This window comes from Tympanuchus pallidicinctus, unplaced genomic scaffold, assembly GCF_026119805.1.
Source record: "Tympanuchus pallidicinctus isolate F22 unplaced genomic scaffold, pur_lepc_1.0 scaffold3, whole genome shotgun sequence".
In the NCBI taxonomy this organism is placed as follows: domain Eukaryota; kingdom Metazoa; phylum Chordata; class Aves; order Galliformes; family Phasianidae; genus Tympanuchus; species Tympanuchus pallidicinctus.
This window is the reverse complement of record NW_026294747.1, coordinates 18,454,475-18,479,313: the sequence shown is the minus strand read 5'-3', so window position 1 is coordinate 18,479,313 and position 24,839 is coordinate 18,454,475. Positions and strand designations below refer to the sequence as shown.

Below are 24,839 nucleotides of genomic sequence, written 5' to 3'. Positions count from 1 at the left end.
TTATCTTTAGATGTATGCAATCTCAGTGATCAGATTTGCCAGGCGGACATTGATTTCAGCCAGTACTTCAGTCACATAAGCAGCAGCCACTGCACTGCTTCCCTCAAGTCCTCAGGGTGGAGAGCTCCTCCTGACAGACCAGCTGTCATGTGCTATTTACTCTTGCTGAATGCATACATTTGCCTCTCCATGTCACCCCACAGATCCTAGGAAAGAACAATCTATTTTATTAAGTCTACACTGTTCCTCCCCAAAGGACTGCTTGGATGCAGATGAAGCACACCTGCAACTGATAGCTGAACTTCTGCTATGCTTGCAGACACAGCTCCTTTACAGAGCAGACAGCAGACTGTGTCTTGAAGGAGCATGCTTCACCCCAAAACTCACACTGCTCTTTCCCTTGGGTGAATCTTGGTCATACCCTTAGAAATACAGCATACATGGCTCATTTGCTGCCCAATCCAGAGAAATGCCAACATATATTATTTAGACATAAAATTATTTCATTCTAGTTTACTTCTGAGTGTCTGATTCCAGACTCCCCTCCAAGAATTTATGTACAGCCTGAGATTACAAGTGAGAGAAATCTATGAGTTTATTAACAATACTGGTAATTGACCTCGTCAGTTAATGTCCACTTCCAAATTTATTTCAATTACAAACAACTAGACTAAAACCAGTAAAAAGAAATTTCAAAGTAATTTGATTTTAACCAGCAAGCTTTCAAACAATATATAAAGTAGACTCCTACAGGAAAAAAAAAAAAAAAAAAAAAAAAAGCTATTAAAAGCAACAGTAGCAGGGTGTAGGGCTCTATTTTCCCTACAAAACTATCCCTTTTTTTTTTTTTTTTTTTTTTTTTCTCCCTTGTTCTAGGCTCCCTACCTGACCTACAAGCATTTATTTGGTGAAAAACACATTTTGTTATCTGGTCTTGAAGGAAACAGCTAAGAGAGCAGAGGCAGGTTGTTTGTTTCAACCAGGAAAATCTAGAAAAGTTCCTATGGTCTGTAGCAATATGAGAAGGACCTCATGCTGATGATACGAAGTTGGGAGGATTGGCTGACACGCCTGAAGGCTGTGCTGCCATTCAGCAAGACCTGGACAGACTGGAGAGCTGGGCAGAAAAAAAAATAAATGGATGAGGTTTAAGAAAAGCAAGTGTAGAGTCTTGCATCTGGGAGGAATAATTCCATGCACCAGTACAGGTTGGGAGATGAGATGCTGGATGGGAGCTCTGCAGAGAGGGACCTGGGTGTCCTGGTGGACGACAGGTTGGCCATGAGCCAGCAGTGTGCCCTCGTGGCCAAAAAGGCCAGTGGCATCCTGGGGTGCATTAAAAAGAGCGTGTCCAGCAGGTCGAGGGAGGTGATCCTCCCCCTCTACTCTGCACTGGAAAGGCCTCATCTGGAGCACTGCGTCCAGTTCTGGGCTCCCCAGTACAAAAAAGACAGGGATCTCTTGGAAAGAGTCCAGCGGAGGGCCACAAAGATGGTGAAGGGCCTGGAGCATCTCCTCTACGAAGAAAGGCTGAGTGAACTGGGTCTGTTCAGCCTTAAGAAAAGAAGACTGAGAGGGGACCTGATCCAGGTCTATAAATATCTAAGGTGTGGGGGGCAGAATGGCGAGGCCAGACTGTTTTCAGTGGTGAGTGGAGACAGGACAAGGGGAAACGGCCGGAAACTGCAGCATAGGAAGTTCTGCACAAATGTGTGTAAGAACTTCTTTACAGTGAGGTGACGGAGCACTGGAACAGGCTGCCCAGGGAGGTGGTGGAGTCTCCTTCTCTGGAGATGTTCAAGACCTGCCTGGATGCCTACCTGTGCGACCTGCTGTAGGGAACCTGCTTTGGCAACCCCTACAATTCTGTGATTCTGTGACCAGCAGGGTAGGGGTTATGGTCAGACAGAACACCTCAGATTAAACCAAGCAATAGAACCAGAAGAAGCAGAGAGACTCTCAGGCACACAAATCCACATTAGGTGTTGCTTATGTTTGAAAGCATCTCTAATTTTTCCAGCTATATTTACCAGTTTAATACAATGCATTATCTCTGCCCCTTAGATCATGTCAACTTTGACAACATACCAAACAAAAACGAACCATGAACCAAGCAAATCCTGTTGAAAAAACACCAGATAATAGCTATAGCATGCTCCTAAATGTAAAGCTCATTAAACTAATTTTCTTCCTTGATAGTGTATACTCTCCAGCCAGTCACAAATTCCCAGAAACATCAAATCATGTCACAACTGTTTTCCTGATTTCACCATAGTGACCAATATGAACAAACAGCTTTTCTTATCAGTTCATTAGCTTCTCCTTCTCTATACCAGGAGAGCATGAAAGACTAGCGTAAGTATTTTTAATTCATCACCTTTATCTCTAAAGAAAGATGTACATAGCACTGGATCCTGGCATCTGTGGAAACAGCAGTACAGCAACAGCTCCAAAGACACTTCTTTTGCCCTAGGCTAACAGAAGGAAGCATGCCCTACCAGCCTGTCTGAGGCACAACTCCACTCTCAGTACTGCAGAGGGATAGGGTCCATCCTGTTGGCCTCTCCTGTGCCTACAGGCCTTGGCAGACAATTGCTTTGGTATAAACAACTTTTAAAGGCAACAGAATGAGCCTCAGAACAGAGAACTACAGGAATACATTAATTACGACAGCACATTTTAACACCTCATAGAGAGGAATCTGCTAATCCTGATGAATATTCACTTTCTTCTGAGTGGGAGTCTGAAACACAGTGCATAAATTCACACCTCTCAAAGAGGACATCTTTCAGAAGTCATCAAAATACAACATCTCCATCTATTTTTTCCACTTCAGGACATCCTTTATGTTCCTCTTAATCAAGAGCTACCTGTATATGACTCTACATGTATAGCAAAGAAACACTGTGTTCTCAAATTCAGGTCTACATACTGTGACCACTCTATACATATAACTGGCACATCAATAACGTTTTTTGAATACTTCCCTTAACATGTATTATTCATGCCACAAAACACCTGCTTGAGATAACAGAATTAACAGTATTTGATAGCAAACCATAAGTTCTAGAGGAGATAAAGCAAATAACTAGTGGTTTGTAATGGAGAACCAGAACCTGAAGTCCAGGGACAACAGAGGGCTCATCCAGCGTAGCTCCAGAAGTAGAGAGATCCCACTGGGGTTCACTGCTACCACGTAGACCAAAGGAAGCCAGGTTTGACAGCATTCGCTCTCATCCACTGGTCAAAAGTAAGCAATTTTCAGGGAAAACTAGCATGATTACAGCATGTAAGAGTACCAAAACAGAGATATACTTTTTTCTTAGTCCAATTCATCTGACAACCTAGGAATCCAGTCCCAGAAGACTTCTTTTGTCAAACCACCAGCAGCTTCTTATCCGAAAGACACTCAACTGTCTCCAGCAGGCACGGTACAATGTGCTCCACACAAAACACCACTTAGAAAGTACACATCACCATTCCCCCTGGATGAAGTTTGAGATAACTTCATGTGTCACCCCAGAAAGAGCATACTGCATCAACCTTATAGAGCTGAGTGTATTTTGGAAAGTTATTTGAACTCGTACAAAAAGATTGTGACCTTGCATCAAAAGGGTTTTCAGTGCTTCTCAAGGCAGAGACTATTTTTATTTATGTCCTGCACAGACACACAATGAACACAATCAGACTTAGGAGAATAGAATATTTAGTCTAAATTTCCACCTTTACCTACATGTACTAGAAGCAAGTAGGATATATAAGGTAAAATCTCTTCAGTTCAGGGTTTTCTTAGAAGGACAAAGGAGTAACACGAGGACTCAGTGTTCTGGACAAAAAGGACCTCACCTCCCAGCAGGGTCCTCTTTTTTCCACTTAAAGAATGGAAGCACAAATAAAAGGAGTACCTTTGTGTGAGCTTCTAAGAAGCTACTAAGGCCAAAGAGTTTGGAAATGTAAAAAGAGGACTGCAATGTTTAAGTAACAGAATTGCTTCAGTTAAGATTAATCAGAAGGAAATATTCTTCGAGCATCAATTGTGGAAGAGAGCAATTACTGTACTGACCATTTTAAATTTCTGTTTCATATGCAAGCTCAAATAAAAATGAAAGGCAAGGAGAAACTCTAGGAAAAAAAAGAAAATGACATACAAAACCAACACAAGTACCACAATGTGATTTCACATTGTCATCCTTGGGTATCATCACCAAGGCTCAGTTTACCAACCTGCCTTGCAGACATCCTCCACTTGGAGAAACACAGAAACCAGTACATGCAAAAGTTGTCGGCCTCTGCGTTGGCCAGCTGGAGAAGGAATGAAGCAGCCTGCTAGCAATGGTTAGATACACTTGCTGGCAGTGAGTTCTCCAGGATGTCAGCATGCACAAAAGCATGGCCCTGCTTGCTCAGTTCTCTGGCATCCCTCAAATTGCCATGAACACATCACCTCATAGGGAAGGCAGATGAGGGAGCTGATCCAGTATAAAACTTGGGTTATTTTTCTTGGTCTTCCAAGCAAGGATATGCCAAAGGAGAGAAGGAGAGTCAGGCTGCCACCTCTGGCAATAGAGTAAATCCTGGCTGACAGCAAGTGTGAGCTTCTCTGCAGAGGGAAAGATAAAGCATGCTTTCTTCAGCACAGACCCTCCTTTCCTCCTACGTGCTTGACTGCTCCTGACCTGTCTCTTCTCCTGTCTCTAATTAGTGTGCGTAGCAAATTCCTTGTCACTTGCACTGCTCACCAGCAGGCTGGTCAGGACTAAATAATGGAACTGGTTCAGCCTCTCAGCAAACAGAAAGCCTTGGGGTTCAGCAGCAAAACCCCGAAGTCACTTCTGTGTACACAGTGCACAGTGCTGTGCTGTGTACACAGCATGGCATTGGTGACTTCTCACAGCAGGGGAAGTGCTCACAGATGAGCCCAAAGACCACCCCTCCGCCAAATCCCAAAAACATGCTCTAAACAGCCAAGGCACTGCAGCTTGCAGAGAAGGTGGCTGTCAGGTCACGTTCATGTTTGTTTCATGCTTAAAATCATATTATGATGAGATAGATAGTCCAGGCAGAAAATTTCAGCCACCACACAAATTGGTAATGCTATCATCAGTTGCTTAGGACAGAGTTGAGGTGATCCTAATAGGTGCAGTACCAAAATTTCTTATTGCAATCAGAACAGAGAAAGAAAAAATCCCTTTGTAGCTCTTGCTAGATACTATCCACAGACAGCAGTCTTTGAACTGGCATAGGTTAACCTCAACTGACGTGCAAGGCTGCTATCAGCAGGTAGCTTTCTACACCATAGTTTTCCTTTTAATTAACAGGCTTAGATAGCAGAGAAAGCCCGCATGAAAAGCTCCCTTGAAAACTGCTCACAGGGCATTCTCCAGCAAAATCTTACAAGGGTCAAGGGCAGGAAGCAGCACAAGCAGCCAGCAGAACTGGCATGCTCACCATACAAGTGCTCATCCTATTAGCCAGCCATCCTGCCAGGTACAAAGGAAGCCACTCAGCACCTCACCTTACTGAGTAAGGACTAAAACGAAGGTACAATTTGAAACAGAGATCTAATAATAAAATAAAGGCAGGAGCATCATCTCGGTTGCACATCTGAGTGGTAACTGTTCTAAGGAGGAGGAGGATGGGCGTAACTAAAAGAGAAGAGCAAGAGATCATCTCCCAGCCAGGGTCTGCCCTGTCCCAGGCCTACACAGCAGCAACAGTCACCCTAGCACATCCAGGTTCTAAAGACTGTAAGCCTGGAACAGGAATTTCTGCATCTGTTCTTAGCAGATTGATCTGGCTGCTTTCCAAAGCTCTGGTCTGCTCTGAGGGTGATGCATTTTGTTGTTGTTGTTTTGAGAAGTTTGATTAGGTGACTGGAACTGAATGCCAAAAATACCCTCTGCACGGAGCCCTTCCCAAAATAAAACCTGATTACTGTAAGTAAGGGCTGTGCCTGGAGAGAATTTACAATCCTTACATTATTTTCAGCTTACTTTTTCATTCATTGGGATGGGGAGGGAGAGGGGGAAAAAGAGACCAACAGACAGTGATGTTTCTCAGTGGTACTTACTGGGTAGCTGCTCATCACCTAATTGTTTTTGAAGCATCAGATGCTCACAGAGCTCACATCTAGAAATTTGTTCCACACTGGGAGATTGAGAGAATAACTGTGCATTTCTGGTTTGGACTTGAATGTAGTGCTTCCTGCCAAAAAGAACTGTGTGCAGTAAGATTGCTGTAAAGGCATTTCCTGAGAAGTCAGGGAAATGGCAGCAACATGCCAGCACCACACCTTGCACGTTAAAGCTACTGACACACGGTGCTACAGTTGGTACCCTGCAACTTTCAGCAACCTTGACTGCCACATTACTCACCAACAGTTGTATAGTTAATTTAGCAGTGATTTGGGAAATTAGAGGATACTCATACCTACAACAAAACTCACAGAATTGGTGACCACTCTTCCCCAGTATGGGGACTTACATGGGGACTTCCCAGAGTGAGAATGTAACGTGTTCTTTGTTAGAAAAACTTTGGCACCAATGATTCCCTGGAAAGGATCCATTCCTATGATGCTACGGAGAAAAGCCCTCAAGCTAGCCATGTGCCTTTTCCCTACTCACTGAGGTTCCATCCAAGTTTCATTACTTTATAAACAGCAGGAAAAAAACCAAAACCAAAAACACAACTTCCTTTCACTTGTGTTCCTCAAAAAAGAAGAGCAGTCTGTCAAATTATAACTGACTGTAAAAAAAAAAAAAAGAAAAAAAAAGAAAGATCTGGGTCTATCCTGCCAAAGCTGTTCTGTGTTCCGCTGCTGGGAAGGCAGAAAGATGCCAGCAGTGGGTGGGGAGATGTTGCCAAGCCCCACTCCACCAGATCTGTGCCACTCACACTGGGTGTCTGCAGATGGGAAAATGATTGCCAGGCAGGTGGCAGCGCTTCCGTGCAGCAGAGCTCTCTTCTCCATCTCCTGGCTGGTGGCAGGAGGTGCTTTCATCCAGCACTCAGGTGGCAGCAGTCAGAGTGACAACAAAGCAGAGTCACGGCACAGTTCTACTGCTGATAACCACAATGGGGCTCTTATGGCAACTAAGATCAATACACGTTTCTGTTTTAAAGTTGGGAAAATCATCACGACTCTGACTGGATGTAATATTGTGCAGTGCCAGACAACCCCACAGTCTGGCTGGCTCCTTGCAAAGCTTCTCTCCAGCAAAGAGAGGATTGACATAACAATCGAGCTTCCTTTTTCTTTTTTGATGCTACAAATTAATTCTGACTGGACAAAGGAAGGTATATGCCCTTATTGAAGCTGTATCCCTTCAAGAGTTTGACCACTCTACTTCCTAGAAAGGAAAGCTTCCGCTTAATAGCACCAGATCCTGTAATACCGGGAGCGGTACGCACAGCAACTGCACAAGTAACTGCATGGCTGGAGAGAACCAACACAGAGCCCTTCATCCCAGCTGTGGTGCTGTGAAATGACAAACACTCTGCAGCCTGTGGGGACAGAGGCAAGCCTGAGTGACTCGCTTGGGTCAGGCCAAGTTTATGGCTGATGAAACGCTGAGTTCACATCTCCAGGCTCCAGCATTGTTCTGTTGCTTTGCACCTCGCTCAGTCATTGACAGAGGGCAGAATAATCCCACGAGCTCTTTTAGGCACTGATGCTACAGGACAAACAAACTTCTCAGTTCCTGTTCCAAGCACTCATGAGAGCAAAAAGCAAGCCAAATAAACACATTCTCCACTCTCACTGCTTTCAGGAGCAGTCTTTCACAAATACCCAAGTTCATCTGTTTAAAATGCAGTTTAGCTCCCTCATAAGTGAGGTTGCTACCAACAGCTTTGCATCTCATTAGCACAATGTGTACTCCACCTTTTGATGGCCACTTGCTTGGAATACTAGCTAGACTGGCCAATAGAAATGAGGGTGAATGAAGAAGAATCCTTCCTCACTGAAGCTGAGAGATACTTAATTTTCTATAGACATTCAGTCTACATTTTGTATCTTGCTGGAGCATATCCCTTTATTTATGGCAACTACTTTATGGTAAGGGTGATGGAACACTGAAACAGGTTGCCCAGACAGGCTGTGAAGTCTCCCTCTATGGAGATAGAGAAGACTTACCTGGATGCTTACCTGTGCAAACTATTGCAGCCTACCTGCTTTAGTAGAGGTGATGGACTCCATGACCTCTTGAGGTCCCTTTCCAATCCCTGAGATTCTGTGATTAGCCATCGTGCCTGGGAACAGGCCCAAAATGGTATGTCCTCTACCTGCCTATTAGTGCAGGTGAAACAGTAGCAGACAGGATGTTTGTATATTACAACCATTTAGTGATTGCTGCACAGTACATTACACCCCATTGATGAAGTACAGCCCCAAGTAAGGACAAAAGCTACACCACGTCCCATCACTTGTTCACTCCTTGCTTTTTGCACTAAATAAAATTCAAGATAGTTCCAAAAGGGAAAATACAGATAAATAAAATTTAATAATTATGTGATTTATTATCCCCATTGAGAATATAAGTCACTGAAGAGGCAATGGAGTACTATACACACCTCTCTGCAGATGCTGCTGTTAGCAGTTCAGTCACACCAGAGTTACACAGATCCAAAGCAAATGCTACAACACCATCTCTGACTGTGTGAGTCATGGCTCCCCACGGCTGTATCAAGTGGTATAAGCCCTTTCCATACCTCTTTGCTTGATCTCAAGTTTCACTCATTTTTGGCTCACTATCCACTATGTCTCATTCAGGCAATGAAAAAAAATCATCTTACAGCAGTCTGTCAATTGCACCAAAAACTGACATATGTCTTCTTTCTGCTTTGCTGTCTCATAAGCCATAGTACTGTCCAGTAATTCCATGGCCTGAAATATATCCTAATTAATGCTGCTAACACAGCTGATTATTCTAGGTCACTGTGGCCACAGCCCACCAACTTTTCCACCATTTTATTTAATGAATTAACCTGAAGTTCACATCAGAACATCTGGTGTGAGGCATCTTTGTAAGTGGGAACACTGAGCAAGTGATTTATTGATAAGAAATAAGTCCTTGCTATAGTTAGTCATGAAAAATGGAAGTTGCAGCAGTAACAGTACCCAAGAGCTGATAGCAGGCTTAAATTACAGCCAGGAATATTTAAGACAGACATCAGGAAAAGCTTTCTCTTGTACAGGACAGCAACAGACTTGCACTGGCTTCCCAAAGAAACTGTGGAATTTCCATCACTGAGGGTTTTCTATAACAAGTTACACAAACATCAGCTGGAAATGGCAGATACAAATGATCCTGTCCCGATGGAAAGACTTGCATACTCCAAAAAGCACCTTTCCATCTGCATTTTCAGTATGTTTCTATGCTCTGCTCCAGACACCCCACCTGGCTGGCCACAGCAGCCTGCAGGCAGCCCCATTGCCTGCTATCTTTACCAGAGCCAACTTCACACACCAACATCCGAGCCTCAGGGCTGCTCAACAACAACAGATTTTATTCCCCCCCCAGTTTTCTTATCAACTGCAAAGAGCTGGAGAGAAACAACTGCACTCCAGCCAATTACGGAGAAGTGGGTGGCTGGAAGTGACACAAGGAGCTGAGGGCCTTTGTGCAGGCAGGCACTATTTTTAAACACTGATGTGCAATGTTTGTTCTGCACAGAGGAAATCCTTCCCTCCGTACTTTGCCATGCCCACTCACTTTAAACCAGAAGACTTCAAACATCATCCATCTCCTCTATCTGCTTTCTGCTGTAGGACTGAATATGTAACTTCTTCATTGGAAGCATGTTAGATCCCAGAGCCTCTGGGGAAAAAAAAAAAATGTTTTCTTCCCTTAAGAATTTCCCTCCTAGATGCTTTCTACCAGCAGCAGCACGAGCACTATCTTCAGCGCAGGCTTGCTGCTGGTATTTTTATCAGCACATTAAAAGCATGGCTCACCACAGTGTTTACTCCTCATTCAGCTAACACAAGTGACAGAGCACTCACGTTGACCGCAGTAGCAGGGTATTTTTTAAACAGGGAAAGGCAAAAGAAGAAAAAAAAAAAATATTAGTTTCCACCATGGTTCTAAACTTCCTGACACAGGAACCATCTCTGCGCTGAAAAATCAGCCTGAAACCCCATGTGGCAAATTGCTAAACAAAAACCAACAAGATTGGGCTGCCCAGAACTCATTTGTCTCAGATGCATTTACATTTATCGAAGTCCCTTTTAACCCCATAATGAGATAAGAGCCAGGTCTTCTTTACAAAAAGACTTGTACAGAATATGGTGGACTACCCATTCTTTTAACACTGGAGCGTGAAGGGGCTGCAACCACTCAGTGCTCAGACAAAGTGCAAAAGGGGGAAGTTTGTAAAATGAAGTAGAGGTCAGGACATGGAAAATAAGAGCTCAGCTACTTATCTCCCAGCTTTTCTTCACACGACCAGAGGAGTTGTTAAGGATAACATTTAGGAGCTCTCAGCACCTCGACAACACACAGCATCTGGCCACCTTGCCCAGGATCAGAAGACAACAGGCCAATCTTCTTACCTCCTCCAGGGCTCCCTGCAGTCTGAGGGAAGGACAGGGCCCACATCCACACCTGGCGCTCAGCCAGCTGCCCAAGCTCTGCTTCTCTCAGCCTCAGCTGCCCTTCCGCAAGCTGGCAGCACAAAGCTCTGCTTTAGGGTAGATGTGCTACAAGGACCTACTTCAGCCCACGCTGCTGCAAGCATGCTACTGCCACTGATGAAGACCAACATGATTTAAAAATAAATAAAAATCCAGTTACCTCTCCTCATACAAACACAGCCTTGTCAATATTGTCAGTGCTACTTTTTTTCCTCTGGGAAACGCATTACTGATCAATAGAGTATGTGCTACTTTGTGAGAAGATGAGTAATTGGATGAATTACAAACAGAAGGTCCTTCTCTTCAGCTGATATTATCCCCAACCCGTTCCTCTTTCTCTGCATAAATTCTTCCTGGCATCTCAGGAGCAAGCCAGGAAAAGATCTCCGAGCCAGAAGAAGATTCATTATTAGATCATTATCTGCAAGTCAGGTCTCCTCAATTCATAAAAATTCAGGGTTAAGTCTCCTCTCCTAATTCAAGTCAGATCCTTCAGCCCAAACCAGGCATGCGGACGAGCTAGGAAAGGAGAAAAGACTATCAAATATAACAATATAACACTCTGCTGCTTTAGCGCTGTTATCATAGTAAAGTTTTATACACAGGCACTGAGGGTCTTAAATTAAATGTCAAATATCATCTGGCACCAGGAATACGAAGCACACGCGCCTGCAGGGAAAAGGAGCCTGACGGCTTTCTCTGCTTGTCAAAACAGCATTTGCCTCCTTCAGCTCTTTGGGCAAATGAATCACCGTTTGCCAAACAAGAAGCTACTGGAATCTACTCACAAAAGCCTACACAAAAGGTGCTGGTGATAGAAGGGAGTAAGGACATCTCTTTTAAATTCTATTTGGATGTTTAGAAGATTGATTTCTCCACTTGTAGCAGAGGCACAGAAGAAGATATAGAGAAGGTCTTGTTTCTGTTTTTGTTGTTTTTTCTTTTCCCCTCCTTAAATTGAGGTTGATACAAGGTTGTTAAGTCTTCTCCCCTTTCAGCTGGCTTCTGTTTTCCTCACCAGTTAAACAAAAGAAATAACCTGAGCTTATTTCTCTCTCAGGCAAGCCAGGAACTGTTGTTGCCCTTTTGAATCAACTCCAGAGAGCTTGCCAGCTGAAGTTTATGAAGTCTAGTTAATTGCTGCAGCGTATTGATTTCATGTTTGCATGGGGAAACAGCCTGGCCAGCGAGCCTGGTGCAGCTGGCACAGCCACCTCGCTCCTTGCTCCTGCCTAGGGGAAGGTGCGATGCTCTCCTATTGCTGCTGCTGCATCCAGAGCCACCAAACAGCTTCCCAAAACGCTGCTGCAGAGGCAGATAATTGCTGGTAATCATGCAGGTTGCAGAAAATGCACAGAAGAGAGAAATTACTTTCCAGAAAGCGGAATAATTTAGGCAGTAACAACTTCTCCTAAGCACCTGATTTTGTCAACAGGGAGCGTGCTCTGTTTCTATGTGCTCTCCCAGGGCACAGAGGGATACAGTACAAGTTTTTGTAGTGGTGTCTGCAAGCAGGAGGAGGGCATGTGGTGAAAACAGCAGCTCCCAGCTGGCACACCTGAGCACATTTGCATGCTGAAGCACATGCTGGAAAACATATGGCAATTACAGCTGCCTCCCCAACACATTAAGTTCATTTTAAGTGGAGTTTTGGGGTGTTAACTGGAAATCAGACTTAGATGCTCCAGGAAACAGCTGTGGTATAAGACATGCCTGACTTGGAAAAAAAAAAAGTGTGGGAATAACAACCATGGGCAGACAGTAAGTACCAGTTGTGCTGCAATGTGCACAGCTCTGGTCACCACAGCACTGCTCGTGCCAAAGGGCTGTGCAGCACCTCCAGCCTATTATTTGGGCAGGTAGTAGGATTTAGTCAAACTTCACATAGCAACCAGCACACTGCACATCGTCTCTACCACTGAGCTTCTCTCTTTCACTGTTCACCCTCTTCACAGACTAGGGAAGAGCACGATCTGGCCACATTAATTCTTGAAGTTTCTTACTGAGAACACCTTTCCCCATGCCTAAGCTCAGTAGCAGCTGAAGAGGAGCCTAAGGATATCAGCTACAGGAGCAAAAGGAAAAGCAGATAAAAGAATGTAGTAGAAAATAAAGCAAGCTTCCACCATGAACATTCTGCTGCATGCTCAGATGTTAAAGCGCCTTTCACCACCCCCTCACCTTCTCTCTCCACTCCTTTATCAGAACAGAAAGCACTCAAAAGTTCTTTCCAGAATGAAGATTTGCAAAGTTTTAACAACCACAAGTGAGAGCAAAAATTCTAAACATGAACCTCTGTAGAACGGATATGGTACCTACCCTGTCCCACAGCCACCAGGCAGAATTGCCAGCCCCAACAACTTTTTAATTAAAGAAAGAAAAGGCAATTTTAGGCACTGGGGGGTAGTGGCAATATTGGAATCCATCCAAATTTCTAGCACAGGAAGAGAAGGCTGTGAGATTTACGTTAGACAAAATCATAAATCTCCATCCACCCTTCGCAGAGCTCTAACGTTAATGCTAAAAATAACTGTAGCGCCTGCGGGAATTCAGCATTTGTATTAATCAAGTCTTGTGGTGCTAGAGGGGAAAAAGCACTACAGGAACAAAGCACTGAAGGATTTCAGGACCCGAGCGTACAAGCAAGGACGTCGCATCCCAGGAACAAGCTGCCATTTGTTTCTGGCTCAGGCGGATGTTCCATAAGGATTACAGCAGGGGAAGGAAGGGGAAAAAAAAAAGCATGCAGACACAAAAGCACATTGAGACACAGGTCAGGCTAGAGCAGAGCTGTCAGTCTCCCCTCCTCACAGCATTAAAGCTTGATTAGCCTGAGATCTCTTACTGCAGCACACAAACCAGGACAGTGCATCAAGGAGCCACGCACCTCCAGTGCCAACATTCCTCTCCATCCATCAGGAGTCTGGCGTGGTTTTGGCATTGCTACACAACTTCCATACAACGCAGACTTCACACGTGCTATAATAAGGTGCTGAACAGCTAAGAAGTGCACAAGTCATCATTGTGGTTAATAAAAAACACAGTCGTGAGTGGAAATTAACTGTTGGGTCACAGAGGCCAGTTGTTCTGGTCCCTAAAACGTACTGTTCTTTCACCCTGTTATTTGCACCAAAACAAGGCACTAAAGTTCTGACATCTCCCTAAAACCAAGGCTATTATTGACTCTGATATCTGGGAATCTTTGCAATGCTTGATCCCAGTTTCCTTTCCCTTACCCTCATGAAAAGCTGTAAACGCACCATAACCTCAGCTCTAGCAGTATGCTTTATTTCACAACTATGCTGTGGAGTCAAAGCCACCTATCCTTTATTATGGTTGTTTATAAAGAGCAATACCACACACTCCCAAGACCTCAATGGAAGCTCCACAACCACACAATTTGACGCTGCCATTATAGCTTTTTGGTTACAGTAACACTATAACATCATGGAAAGTACAGCAATAGCAGCAGGATGGCTGCAGCAAATAAGAACAAGCCCAAACACAGCAGCTGCAGACACACAAAAGAAAAAAAAACAAAAAAAAAAAAACTGCTTACCCCGGGAAGACCTCAGGTAGGCAGAGATCTCCAATAAGACACCCTCACCTCCACTGCCAGCTCTTAAATGAGGTCTGGGAAGGGGTAGATCCTGGTTCCACCCCTTCTGGTCATTCAGGTACATTGCTTGCACCTGAGCTCCCCTGGGTTGGCCCTGCCTTCTCACCAAGTGCTCAATCACTGCTTCAGGCCGTGACTTAGCATCTCTACTACCTTTAACAAGTTAGAATTTCATCTAGCTGTAACCATTGGTGACTCTTACTCCAGTGTCAGGAAGAGGATGGAGTACTCAGGATATTGTAACTTTTCTTCTATTTCTGGAATGACCCCTAGCCATCTTTGTCATATTAACTCTTCCAGACCATGTTACTCCTCAGAATGATTTCTAGCACATTTTCTGGCATTGCATGAAAAACTGAGCAGAATTTCTTTGACTTCTATATGATGATCCAGTATGACCTTAGCTGCAGTCCAGCAACTGGTCCTTTCTCATGTTTGTTCTAATCCACTGCGTAACTGAAGCTGGCTTTTAAGGTAGATGCTATGGTAAAAGTTCATTAAGTACTTGTCTGCCATTCAGAGCCAAAATTCAAACCCACAATTACTAGCTGCATGTTCGTAGTCAGAAAATTGAGGGGGAAAATGTGACTTACACCAGGCACTGTAGAAGCCTGCTTTCTGGGTCTTTTTGATGGGCAGGCTTAATTAGAGCTTAATACAATATTCAAATTGGCATTAACAATGTACTACAGATAGATCAAGGAGAAAGAATGGCAAGAGCAAGCAAGCAAATGTTCAAACAAGCAATCACTTTGGTAACTTACTTTGAGGTCTGTGAACTTGATCTTAAGCCTTTCCACCATCTCCAGCGTGACCGGGTTCAATGCAACAGGTTCTGTTGAGCAAGGAAGGAGAGCGAATGTCACTGGGCAGCACTTCTTTCAACCCCACAAAGCACAACAAAGATTCTCAGGAAACAATGGGAAGTAGCAATTTTTCAGCTTATTCTATCAGCTAAGTTGCAGCAAAGTTACGAATACATTAGCCTGCCCTTGTGGGACTGCTTTTGTTCAGACAAAATGGCTAAGAACAAAAAAAGCAAGCAAGTGTGAATTAAGGAAAGGAAGGAAGGAGGGAAGGAGGGAAGGAGAGAATGAAGAAAGAAGCTGCCAAGTGAACTGGGAGATTTGCTAGAATGAAAAATAAATGCAATTACACAGGCAATTCATTATTCTCACAGCTTCCTTGGATAATTGCTAATGAAGCAGGCCTATGAGAGAAGCTTGACGATGCTCCACAGCCACCACCAAAGTCATCAGCTTAGGAGCTTTTGGGGGCATTCAGTTCTTTCATGTTCAGGTGTTAAATTTGCTCTCTAGAATATGAATCGAGTGCCTGATAAATTAGTACTCTGCATTTATATTTTGATTTATTTATAAATGGAAGGCAAGAGAGACTTTAGAAGTACTAATTAAGGAAGCAATCAAGGATGCATGCTTCAGGAGAGAAAAAGCGAAGTGTGAGGTACTTCAAGAATACCTGAAATATTTGCTTCCTTTGCTTCAGCTACTCCCTACAAAAAAATAGTTGCTCTTATTTGAGAGGCAGCAACTCACTGACAAATAAAAGAGTTGAGGCAGAGTCCAAGGAAGGCTCTTTCCAGAAGCATTTTCTGATTTTATCTACATCATTTAGCAGAACAGAATCTGAAAAATGTGCTGACACCTTGCTAGAGGGAGGCTTAGATAACTAAACCCTGAATCAAATGCCTGCATCCAAAATGTAAATCCTCAACCCCCCACCTAATCCTAAAGGCATTTAAGCATCTGCCAGCAAAATACCTTAGATAGCTTCTTTTTTTTCCCCCTTTTGGCGCAGAGTGTGTAAAGACCACCTAAGTCTGAAAGAGAAGGCAGTCCAGAAGAGACACATTGCTCCTCATCCCATCCACCTCATTCCTCTGTCTGTGTTAAAGCAGAGCAGAGCAGGGCTTCCCTAATACCACACAGCCAGCTCCTCAGCAGCAACAAACACCAGCCCAGAGGGGCTGCTGTGCGGCGGCCCCTTGGCCCTCTCTCTGCATTTGGTTTCTTGTCTCGACGTTATCTTTCTTCCTGTCTCAGAGAGCTACAACCTACATAGGAAGAGGAAAAGCATTACCCTCCTCTCCCACGCTCATGGTGCTGATGGAATGCCAATCACCAGACTTCCCAGGTACTGCATGCTCCACTTTGGACAGCACAATTATCTCTTCAGCAATCAGCTTGTGACATAACAAGCATAAACAGCAGAGAGGGATAAAATGCAAAAGCAACAATGTTTTCACACAAGTGCCCCAAGTCATCAAACAAGGAAACCCTAAACCCTCATCATATGGTATGCTGGAAGGATTGTTTCCAAATAGATTTTTCCTGTAAGCAGTGTCAGTGGCAAGTGTCCCGAGGGACTAGTTATACTCAAGACAGAAGGCAGAGTGACTTAAACGAGCCAAGAAGCATCTCAGCGGTCCATTAACGTACCCCTGAAGTGATGGATGGAGGCAGAAAACAAGAACATTTTTTCCTCTCAGGAGAGGCTGCAGACACTGATCGTAAAATTAGAGCGATTTATGTCCAGGTTCCATCTGACCTGTCTCCAGCCATGGCCAGGCTCCGCTGCGGCCACTATGCTGTCCTAGTTGCTGATCACTTTGGGTGATCCCTGCTCTATGGCTCTGCTGCTATTCAGAACAATCCATGCTGCCTGGCGTTGGTGTCTCCCCACAAAGTATTAATTCACCAACAAGTGGGTACAGCAACGCATGGAGGGCTTCCCTTTGTGGGAGTAGAGGACCAGGGGTTTAGACTTGTACACACACATGGCAGGCAACATGATCTGTCCTAGTCCTAAGAAATTCCAGCTACTAAAGCCTTTCCAGTCTGAGCAAAGCCAACAATGTGAAGTATGTGCAACAACCAATCCATCCTATCCCACCTCCCCCTGCCCACAGCTCCGTCCAAACAGGGGGAAGCCAGCAGTGTGTGATGCGGATGACTTGCAGACCATCAAACTCCCAGCAATTCTAATGGAGTAAGAACACTCATGCAAGGCTCTCCTCGTGGGGCTGGGGCTCCCTCACACAACCAGCAACTGAGCACAAGGGGAAATTGTTTCAAACTATAAGAGGGGAGATTTAGACTGGATAGAAGAAGGATTTTTTTACAGTAAGGCCAGTCAGGCACTGGCACAGGTTGCCCAGAGAGGTGGCGGATCATCCATTCCTGGTTGACTCCAAAGGTCAGGATGGACAGGGCTCTGAGCACCTGATCAAAATCATTGCAGTGCAGTTGCACCAGATGGCCTTTAAAAAACTCAAACGATTCTGTGATTCTACGAAATTAAAGCTGTCAGAGAGCATTTCTCTTGTCAGCAACAAAGATACGAGCATCAGGATTCAGCATGGGTAAATATAAACCAGCCGCGTTCAGTTAGCGCTTCACGACACGGGATCAAATACGAAAGGAGCGCGGGCAGGTTCTGCACAGACAGTAGTGAGCACAGGGTCAGGCGGCGACAGAAGGGGCTCGCAGTGACCCCAGCCCCTCTCTGGCCGGGACAGCACGCGTGAGGACGGCATCCCCGGCCGGAGCCGCTGCAGGGCGGTCGCTCGATGCCCGCCTGGGCGGCGCAGGGGCGGCACGGAGCCTCGCCCGCCTCCCTCAGCCTTAAAGCGGCGATGCCGCACTCGGCACAGCACAGCACTCCCCTCCCCACCCCCCACCACCGCCCATGTCCTGCACTGCCGTCCCCGGGCCAGCCTGGGGGAGGCGGGTACGTGACCAGCGGGGTGCAGGAAGGAGCATCGCATCCCTTCCACTCCATCCGTGAGGCCTACGGTGCGAGGTCTGCCAGGGAAGGAGCCGCGGGCCCGAGGGAGCAATCTGACAGAGGGTAGCGCGTCTTCATACGCTCTGAGCCCTCCCCATCAATTTTTCCCCTGCGGTCGGGCAGCCCACCCCTTTCAGCACGCATTAGCGAACATCGCAAGCCTATTGAAAAAAGTGCTGGAAATGAAAAATGAAACGTATTCTATTTAGTCTTCAATTAAGGAAAAAGAGTTTACTCCATCCCTCTAGGGCAGCAAAAAACTGGAGCAGAGCGTTAGGTTCATTGAACATTAACGATCTTTCCCTATTATGCTAAATTATTGTTTCCTAAGCGGCTGATCAAATACAATAGCTTTATTTAAAGCCAATTCCAGCTGTTAAGAAAGGAGGCGGCTCTGCTGCGGTGGCTCTCAGGGCAACAAAGGACGGCGGGGCTGGAGCACAGCGGGGCTCCTGCACCACGGCCAGGGACACGGCGTGGGTGCAGGGACACGGAGCGGGATGCCCCAAAGGAAAACCGAACCACAAGGGCACGGAGCCGGTGGTCTGAGCGGGACGGAGGTCTGTGCTCTTCTCCCTGGCATCAGTGCAAGCCTACGGTGGCGAGGCTGTGCCCTTTGGACGACGTTCAATGAAATGATTTTCGCTCAGGTCTGTGGAGGCCACAATGTAATTACAAGGACGAATTGATGCTCTGATATAACAGCATACTGTTGCCAAAAGAAGGGATATGCCGTCGTGTCAAGTACAATGGGCATGGAAAAAAAGTACTATTTTGACATGTACTTCCTGGCCACTGAGCCTCAGCTTCCTAGAATCAGAATGAATCACAGAGACACAAGATCACACAACTGCTTGGGTTGGAAGGAACCTCAAAGCCCACCCAGTTCCAACCCCCTGCCGTGGGCAGGGCTGCCCCTCACCTGATCAGGCTGCCCATGGCCCCATCCAAACTGGCCTTTAATGGCAGCATGTGCCAGTGCCTCGCTGCCCTCCAAGTGAAGAATCTCCCCTTCTAGTTTGAAATCATTTCCCTTTGTCCAGTCACTATCAGATCACGCAAAAACTCACTCTCTCTCCTGTTTGTGAGCTCGCTGTTCCCTCCACCCCAGCAGTGGTGCCAGTGGACACCAAATCCCCTGGCTGGGATCTACCTGGGTAAGGGAGGATTGTCGGGCGCTCATCTCGCATCCATGGCAACGCACACTTTGCATACCGTTTTATCCTGAACAAAGGGAAATTAAATACTCATCGTGAGAAGAGTTCAGGTTCCGAACAAGGAGGGGGAGGCAGGGAACAGACTTTGCCTCCAGGTGGAAACCTGGCACATGGCATCCTTCATGCAGTGCGCTTCAGGAAAGCGCTGTCAGAGCAAAAGAGGAGGCTTTGCGAGGAGCCCAGCCATGCCGGGCTCATTTCAGCTGGCACTGTCAGCAGCTTAGTACAGACTTCCACAGCCATCTCCAATCTTCCCCTGGCAGAAAGCCAGAAAATTAAGTTCCAATCAGCATCACATCCTCCTGGGCACTGGAAGGGTTTCCAACATTGGGTGACATCTGTGACTGCTTTGAGTTTGCAACAAAGGTGCGTGTGGTCTCTTTTTTTTCTTTCAACCCCATTGTTCTGAAACTGGGTTGAACATTAATTAAATTGAGTAGTTAACAGCAGCAAGTGGCCTGATTGTTTTCTGCTGTGTTCCTAAGGTGTTATTTGCACTAGCAAATAATGACACAAAAACATAAACCCCTCCCTTTCTTGTCCAGTTTGCATGACAACCATGACCCAAAACAGGAACCACCTCAGCTTGGTGGTGCTTCCCTATCCCTGCTTCCCTGTGACACAAGAGCCACCAGTACAGCCTCTGTACAAGCGGGGTAGCAAGGTGCTACCCACCTGTGCTACATCCCAGCTCCCCGGCAGTGGTACAGAGATGCTGAGAATGCTTCCCTGGTATTTGCCCTTTCCCAACAATTTCCAGAAGATGTAAGTGCATCTGAAATGTTACAAGTCAGAATCCTCTCATTTCTAATGCATCAAAAGCTCCATCTGGCACACCTGTGTTTTCTAGCTATCACACAAACCAAGATCTGAAATGTTAACCAGCTTTGTGAGTAATCCCTATCAGGCAGGATAATTGTTAGAACCGTCAGTGTGTACACTTTGCTTTCTGAAGGGAATTTCTGTTGATGTGCACACGCTGATCACGGCTGGAATGGCGAGAAGCAGGCAGAATCACTATACGGACAGCAGACTGAAAAATGAGAAGGAAGCAAACACTATGTTCCCTTCAGCAGGGTCAGGAGGAGCTCAGCCTGCCCTCATTCCACACACCACAGGCCTGGTTTTCATCCCTGGTGGCTACAAAACTGAGGCTATCTGCACAGAGCAGTTGCTTCACTGTGTAGCTGGTATGAAAGGAAGTTAACACAGAATCATAGTATCCTCCAGGTCCTTACATCCAAGCTCATCCATAATGCATGGCACTGATTTTGCACCGCATTGGTAGAAACTCAAAAGATGAGAAAACCCTGTTACTCCTAATGAAACAAAGGAAACAATGACTTCTCCTCAGCTTGAACGTAGTAAGGGCCATTGAAAACTTTGGGGATCAGGAAGGCGGTCTGGCAGAGGGCAGGGTGATGTGTGGTACGGATTCTGGATGTGGGCACAATCTGCAGCTGAGTCTAGGCAGTGTTTGTGCTGTGGCTGCAAACTGGGAGTAATGAGCAAATGGGTTCAGTCTTTATGTGAGCTCATATCCAAACTCATCCCAGACCACCTAGCATGCCGATGAGAAAATTCTCAGCATTATTACCATTAAAAAGTGTTCCACACTTCAAAGGGCAATCAAACCACAAAGCCTGCACAGCAATACAAGAGCATGCTGAGCGCCAGTCAGCCAGAGTGCAACCAGCCCTATTTTTTTCACTTCCTTCCTTCCAGCTATTCCCTGAGCCCAGCAATGGGCTGGCACACCTCACAGACACATGTCCAGCTTCCACCTACTTCAGATGCGTGCAGATAGAAACCAAGACGCCTTTCCCCATGGGCACCAGCCTCACCCTGGGAGCAGCAGCCATCCTGCCCTGCATAGAGTAGGTGCTGAGCATCCTGCCTCAAGCTGACGTCATGCCGCTCAGCTCCCTGTCTTGGGCTGTCAGCCTCAGATTGCAGTGGCCAGCCTGTCCCACGTCCCACCTCACTGCCCAAAGGAAAGCACTGGAGCACTGCAGAGCCTGGAAGCAGTGAGGTCTCCCGCAGGGGAAGGCGGACCAAACTGCAGCCCTTTGTTCTGCTGCGAGGCAGCCCAGGCTCTGATGGCGCGTCGCGAGGGAGAGGAACGCAAAGAATGCACCAAAGCAAGAATGTACAAAGCACAGCTTGCCGTGAAAAAAACCCCACAGAAGGCCCTAATACAATGGTGACAGGGGGCTTTCTCCAGCGCAGCAGTAAGTCTGCACCAGAGCAGCACCGCAGTGCCCACTTTCCTTCCCCAGCCCCTGAACGAGCACAGCTCCCTGCAGGATGTGGCTTCCCCAGCACACAGCTCAGCATCACCAACCCATCGCACACCCTGCACACAGCTGAAGTGTATAAAGTCAGATGGAAAACTGTTTCTGCTTGAGATGTGCAATTTTGTAGGGTCTGGCTCCAAAGACACTGCAAGAGAGCATTTTTCCCATTGGTAATCCAAACCATACCAATGCTCATAGAAATACTCAAACAGAACCGAAACCCTGGAAGCTCAGGCACACCGTTTGCTCACAACCAACACCAGCAGTAGTTTATTTGAATGCGCTTTCATGAGGTGAATGTGACAGAGCTGCTGCTTCCCAGTTAGACAGGGAGGCTGACAAACAGCATTGAAGAATGAAGAATTACACTGCTGAACTGAGCATTGTCATGTAAATGGAGAACGTCACATGGGAGCTGCGCATTGTTCCCAGAGAGAAATGCAGAACTATGGAAGCGAGTTCAATGGAGTCCTGCCACTGGGGCACTGGGTTGGGAACTGTCTGGGAGGCAGCTGCAGCTGCAGCTAACAGAGCTGTTCATTAAACTGGGGTCTTACATCATATGTATATATACATACACACACACACACAAAATAAAACAGAAAACACTTTTGTGGCCAAAGAGACTTCATAAAGTAGACTTCATAAAGTTCTATCTAATATGCTATCACTTTGCTGAACTTACAAAACTTCTATTAAAAAACCATTTTAGCAAAGCAGAGGAAGAGCTTTCCTATTAGAGGTTGGCGACCCTGAACATAGCAGAGGGGTTGAAACTAGATGATCGTTGGGGTCCTTTTCAACACAAGCCATTCTATAGTTCTACGAGTTTATTCCATTCAGGCTCTGCTCTGGCAGCACAGATAGCAGGAATGGGAGGAGGCTAAGACCCGAAAGCAGGCGGCACCACAGGGGTTCGCAGGGCACAGCAACACAAGAAGTGACCCCGTTACAGGGCTGGGATGCAGCCCAAGCATCTGGCACAGCTCTGCCCATATCACCCACGGGCAGCATTCCAAAACCGACGGCTTATCAGCGTGCCAGCAGGGGCGGGTTGGCTCAGATTGAGCCACACAGCACAAGGCAGGAGGACACAGGTGGCTGAGATGCAGCGGGACGCAGCGGAATGCAGCGCAGCTCAGGCAGTCAGCACAAAGGAGGCAAATCACCAACACGCTTTACTGAAATATCAGTTTCTTTAGTATGTTACAGAAAAGCTTATGAACATAGAGAATGTACATAAAAGGCAGACTTTGTAAAATAAAAAGGTCTTTTTGTTTATAAAAAAATTAAAAAGTCAAAGTAAAGTGCATGGAACAGTTTTTTTTTCCTCCACTTTTAACTTTTGCGCCCAAGTCTCAGCACAAAGCGATGCTTTGGGGGTCCTCTCCTGTCACCGTCAGTCTGTTATTTTACCGTCAAATCAAAGGATGGCGACGACTACAGACACACACTTGGGGGATCAGAACAGCAGAACCAGATGAACCCACAACACAGACTAACAGCTACCAGAGCACCCGCTCACGGCTGGACACGGTACCAGCGACAGGTCTGCTCTCCTTAAGGGAAATCGGTAGGAGCCAAGCTTCAGAGAGAGGGCAGTTCGCCAGTCAGGGGGTGCCCCTTCGTGCGACCAGTCCTCGGTCCCAGTGCCAAGGTTCGTTTGCCACAGGAGGAAGAACATGTTGAAAGCACTCCTTCCACATCCCACGGAGGAGTTGAGGCCGAAGGGACCTCCGCGGCCCTAGTAGGCAGAGAGCGGGGAAACAGGGAGCGGAGGCGCGGGGAGGGCGGGTGCTGTCAGAGCGCGGCGGCCTGAGCGCGGCACTGGGCGATGTGGCGGTGCACGAAGTCAACGCGGGCCTGCAGCAGCTCGGCCTGCCGCTCCGACAGGAAGCCGAGGCGTGCCCAGAGGGGCTCCCGGGCCCGGTAGCGGCGACGCAGCTCGGCGGCGGCGTTGCGCCGGCGGTGCAGCTCGGCCAAACGCCGCGCTGTGCCCTCGCGGAAGACGCAGACGGAGCGCAGCAAGGGCTCGTTGTAGGGGTCCCACGTGGCGAGCAGGCGGTAGCCGTGCACCAGCCCCGCCTCGTTGTCCATGAAGACCAGGCCGCCGTCGGGGGCGCGCAGCAGGTTGCTGGTGGCACGCCGCATGACGCGCGGATCCCACTGCAGGCTGAACAGGTTGCTGGCCAGGCGGTCGAAGTTGGCCGTCAGGTAGTCGAAGAGGATCAGGTCGCTCCACTGCACCAGCTCCACCAGCTGCGCCGCGGGCAGCCCGCCCAGCTCGCCCGCCGCCAGCGCCCGCGGCCGCCCGCCCCCCCACGGCGCGGGAGCCACCACGGCCGTCAGGTTGTCCACCCAGCGCGTCAAGCTAACCACCGCGCCCTCGGCCCAGTGCGAGCCGCGCAGCTCCTCCCGCACCGGCTCCCACTGCCGCCCGCGAGCCTCCACCAGCGCCAGCGCCATGGGCGGCAGCCGCTGCTGCATGCCCAGCAGCCCGGCCAGGTGGTAGGAGAGCGCCTCGCCCTGGATCTGCTCCGGGCTCACGCCGTAGCGGACGCAGGCGCGACTCCCGTCCGACAGCCGGGCCAGCCGGTTGGAGCTGCGCCCGCAGCCACCGCGCTCCAGCGAGGCCACGCGGGCTCCGCGAGCCGCCGCCCGCCACGCCGCCGCTTCCTCGGCCGCGAAGCCCGGCGGCACCCGCGCCTCCAGCTCGCGGCTCCAGAAGATGCCGCGCCGCACCGGGGCCGCCGGCGGGTCCTCCTCCCCCTCGTCCTGCTGCTGCCGCTCCCGTCCCGCGGCCAGCAGCGCCCGGAAAGTTTTCTGCACGCCGCCGCCGCGCGCCTCGCCCCGGGCCGGCCCCGGCGCCGGCTCCCGCAGCGCTAGCAGCGCGCCGAGCAGCAACAGCAGCAGCAGCAGCCCCAGCGCCAGAGCGGCGCGGCCGCCCCGCTCCATGGTGCCGCGCCTCACGCCGCCGCTGCGGGACGCGGCGGCGGGGCGGCCCCGGCGCGGCGCATGGCAGCGGCGCGGAGCGCAGGAGCCCCGGCGGCAGCCCCGCGCCGAGTGCGCCCCGCGCCGCCGCGGCCGGCAGGCACCGGCCCGCACCACGTGGGGAGCCGCGCGGCCCGCCCCGCCCCGCGGCGTGGCGCGACGCTTAAAGCGGCGACTCCGCGAGCTCAGGAGGGCCCGCGCGCCGCAACTCCGGCTCCGAGCGGCCCCGCCCGCCCCCGGCTCCCCTCCGTTCGGGCTGAGGCCGGGCCTCGTGG

The 24,839-nt window shown here is 48.0% G+C and overlaps 2 protein-coding genes across 4 annotated transcripts in view; both read right to left on the bottom strand.

The window, feature by feature from the left end:
* LDLRAD3 (low density lipoprotein receptor class A domain containing 3) overlaps positions 1 to 24,839 on the bottom strand; it is a 197,580-nt gene that overhangs the window by 171,056 nt on the left and 1,685 nt on the right. For all 3 annotated transcript variants that reach the window (XM_052693333.1, XM_052693332.1, XM_052693331.1), the window contains exon 2: positions 15,017 to 15,087. In XM_052693333.1, coding sequence (XP_052549293.1) covers positions 15,017 to 15,087 — 71 coding nt within the window. The remainder of the gene's footprint in view (positions 1 to 15,016; positions 15,088 to 24,839) is intronic.
* Positions 22,183 to 24,528, bottom strand: FJX1 (four-jointed box kinase 1). Its single transcript, XM_052693334.1, has one exon. It carries the CDS (start codon positions 24,526 to 24,528, stop codon positions 23,374 to 23,376), a length of 1,155 nt encoding a protein of 384 aa, XP_052549294.1. The 3' UTR covers positions 22,183 to 23,373.

What these genes read in the sequence shown, in the direction of transcription:
- FJX1 (XM_052693334.1), bottom strand. Translation starts at nt 24,528, where the DNA reads ATGGAGCGGGGCGGCCGCGCCGCTCTGGCGCTGGGGCTGCTGCTGCTG.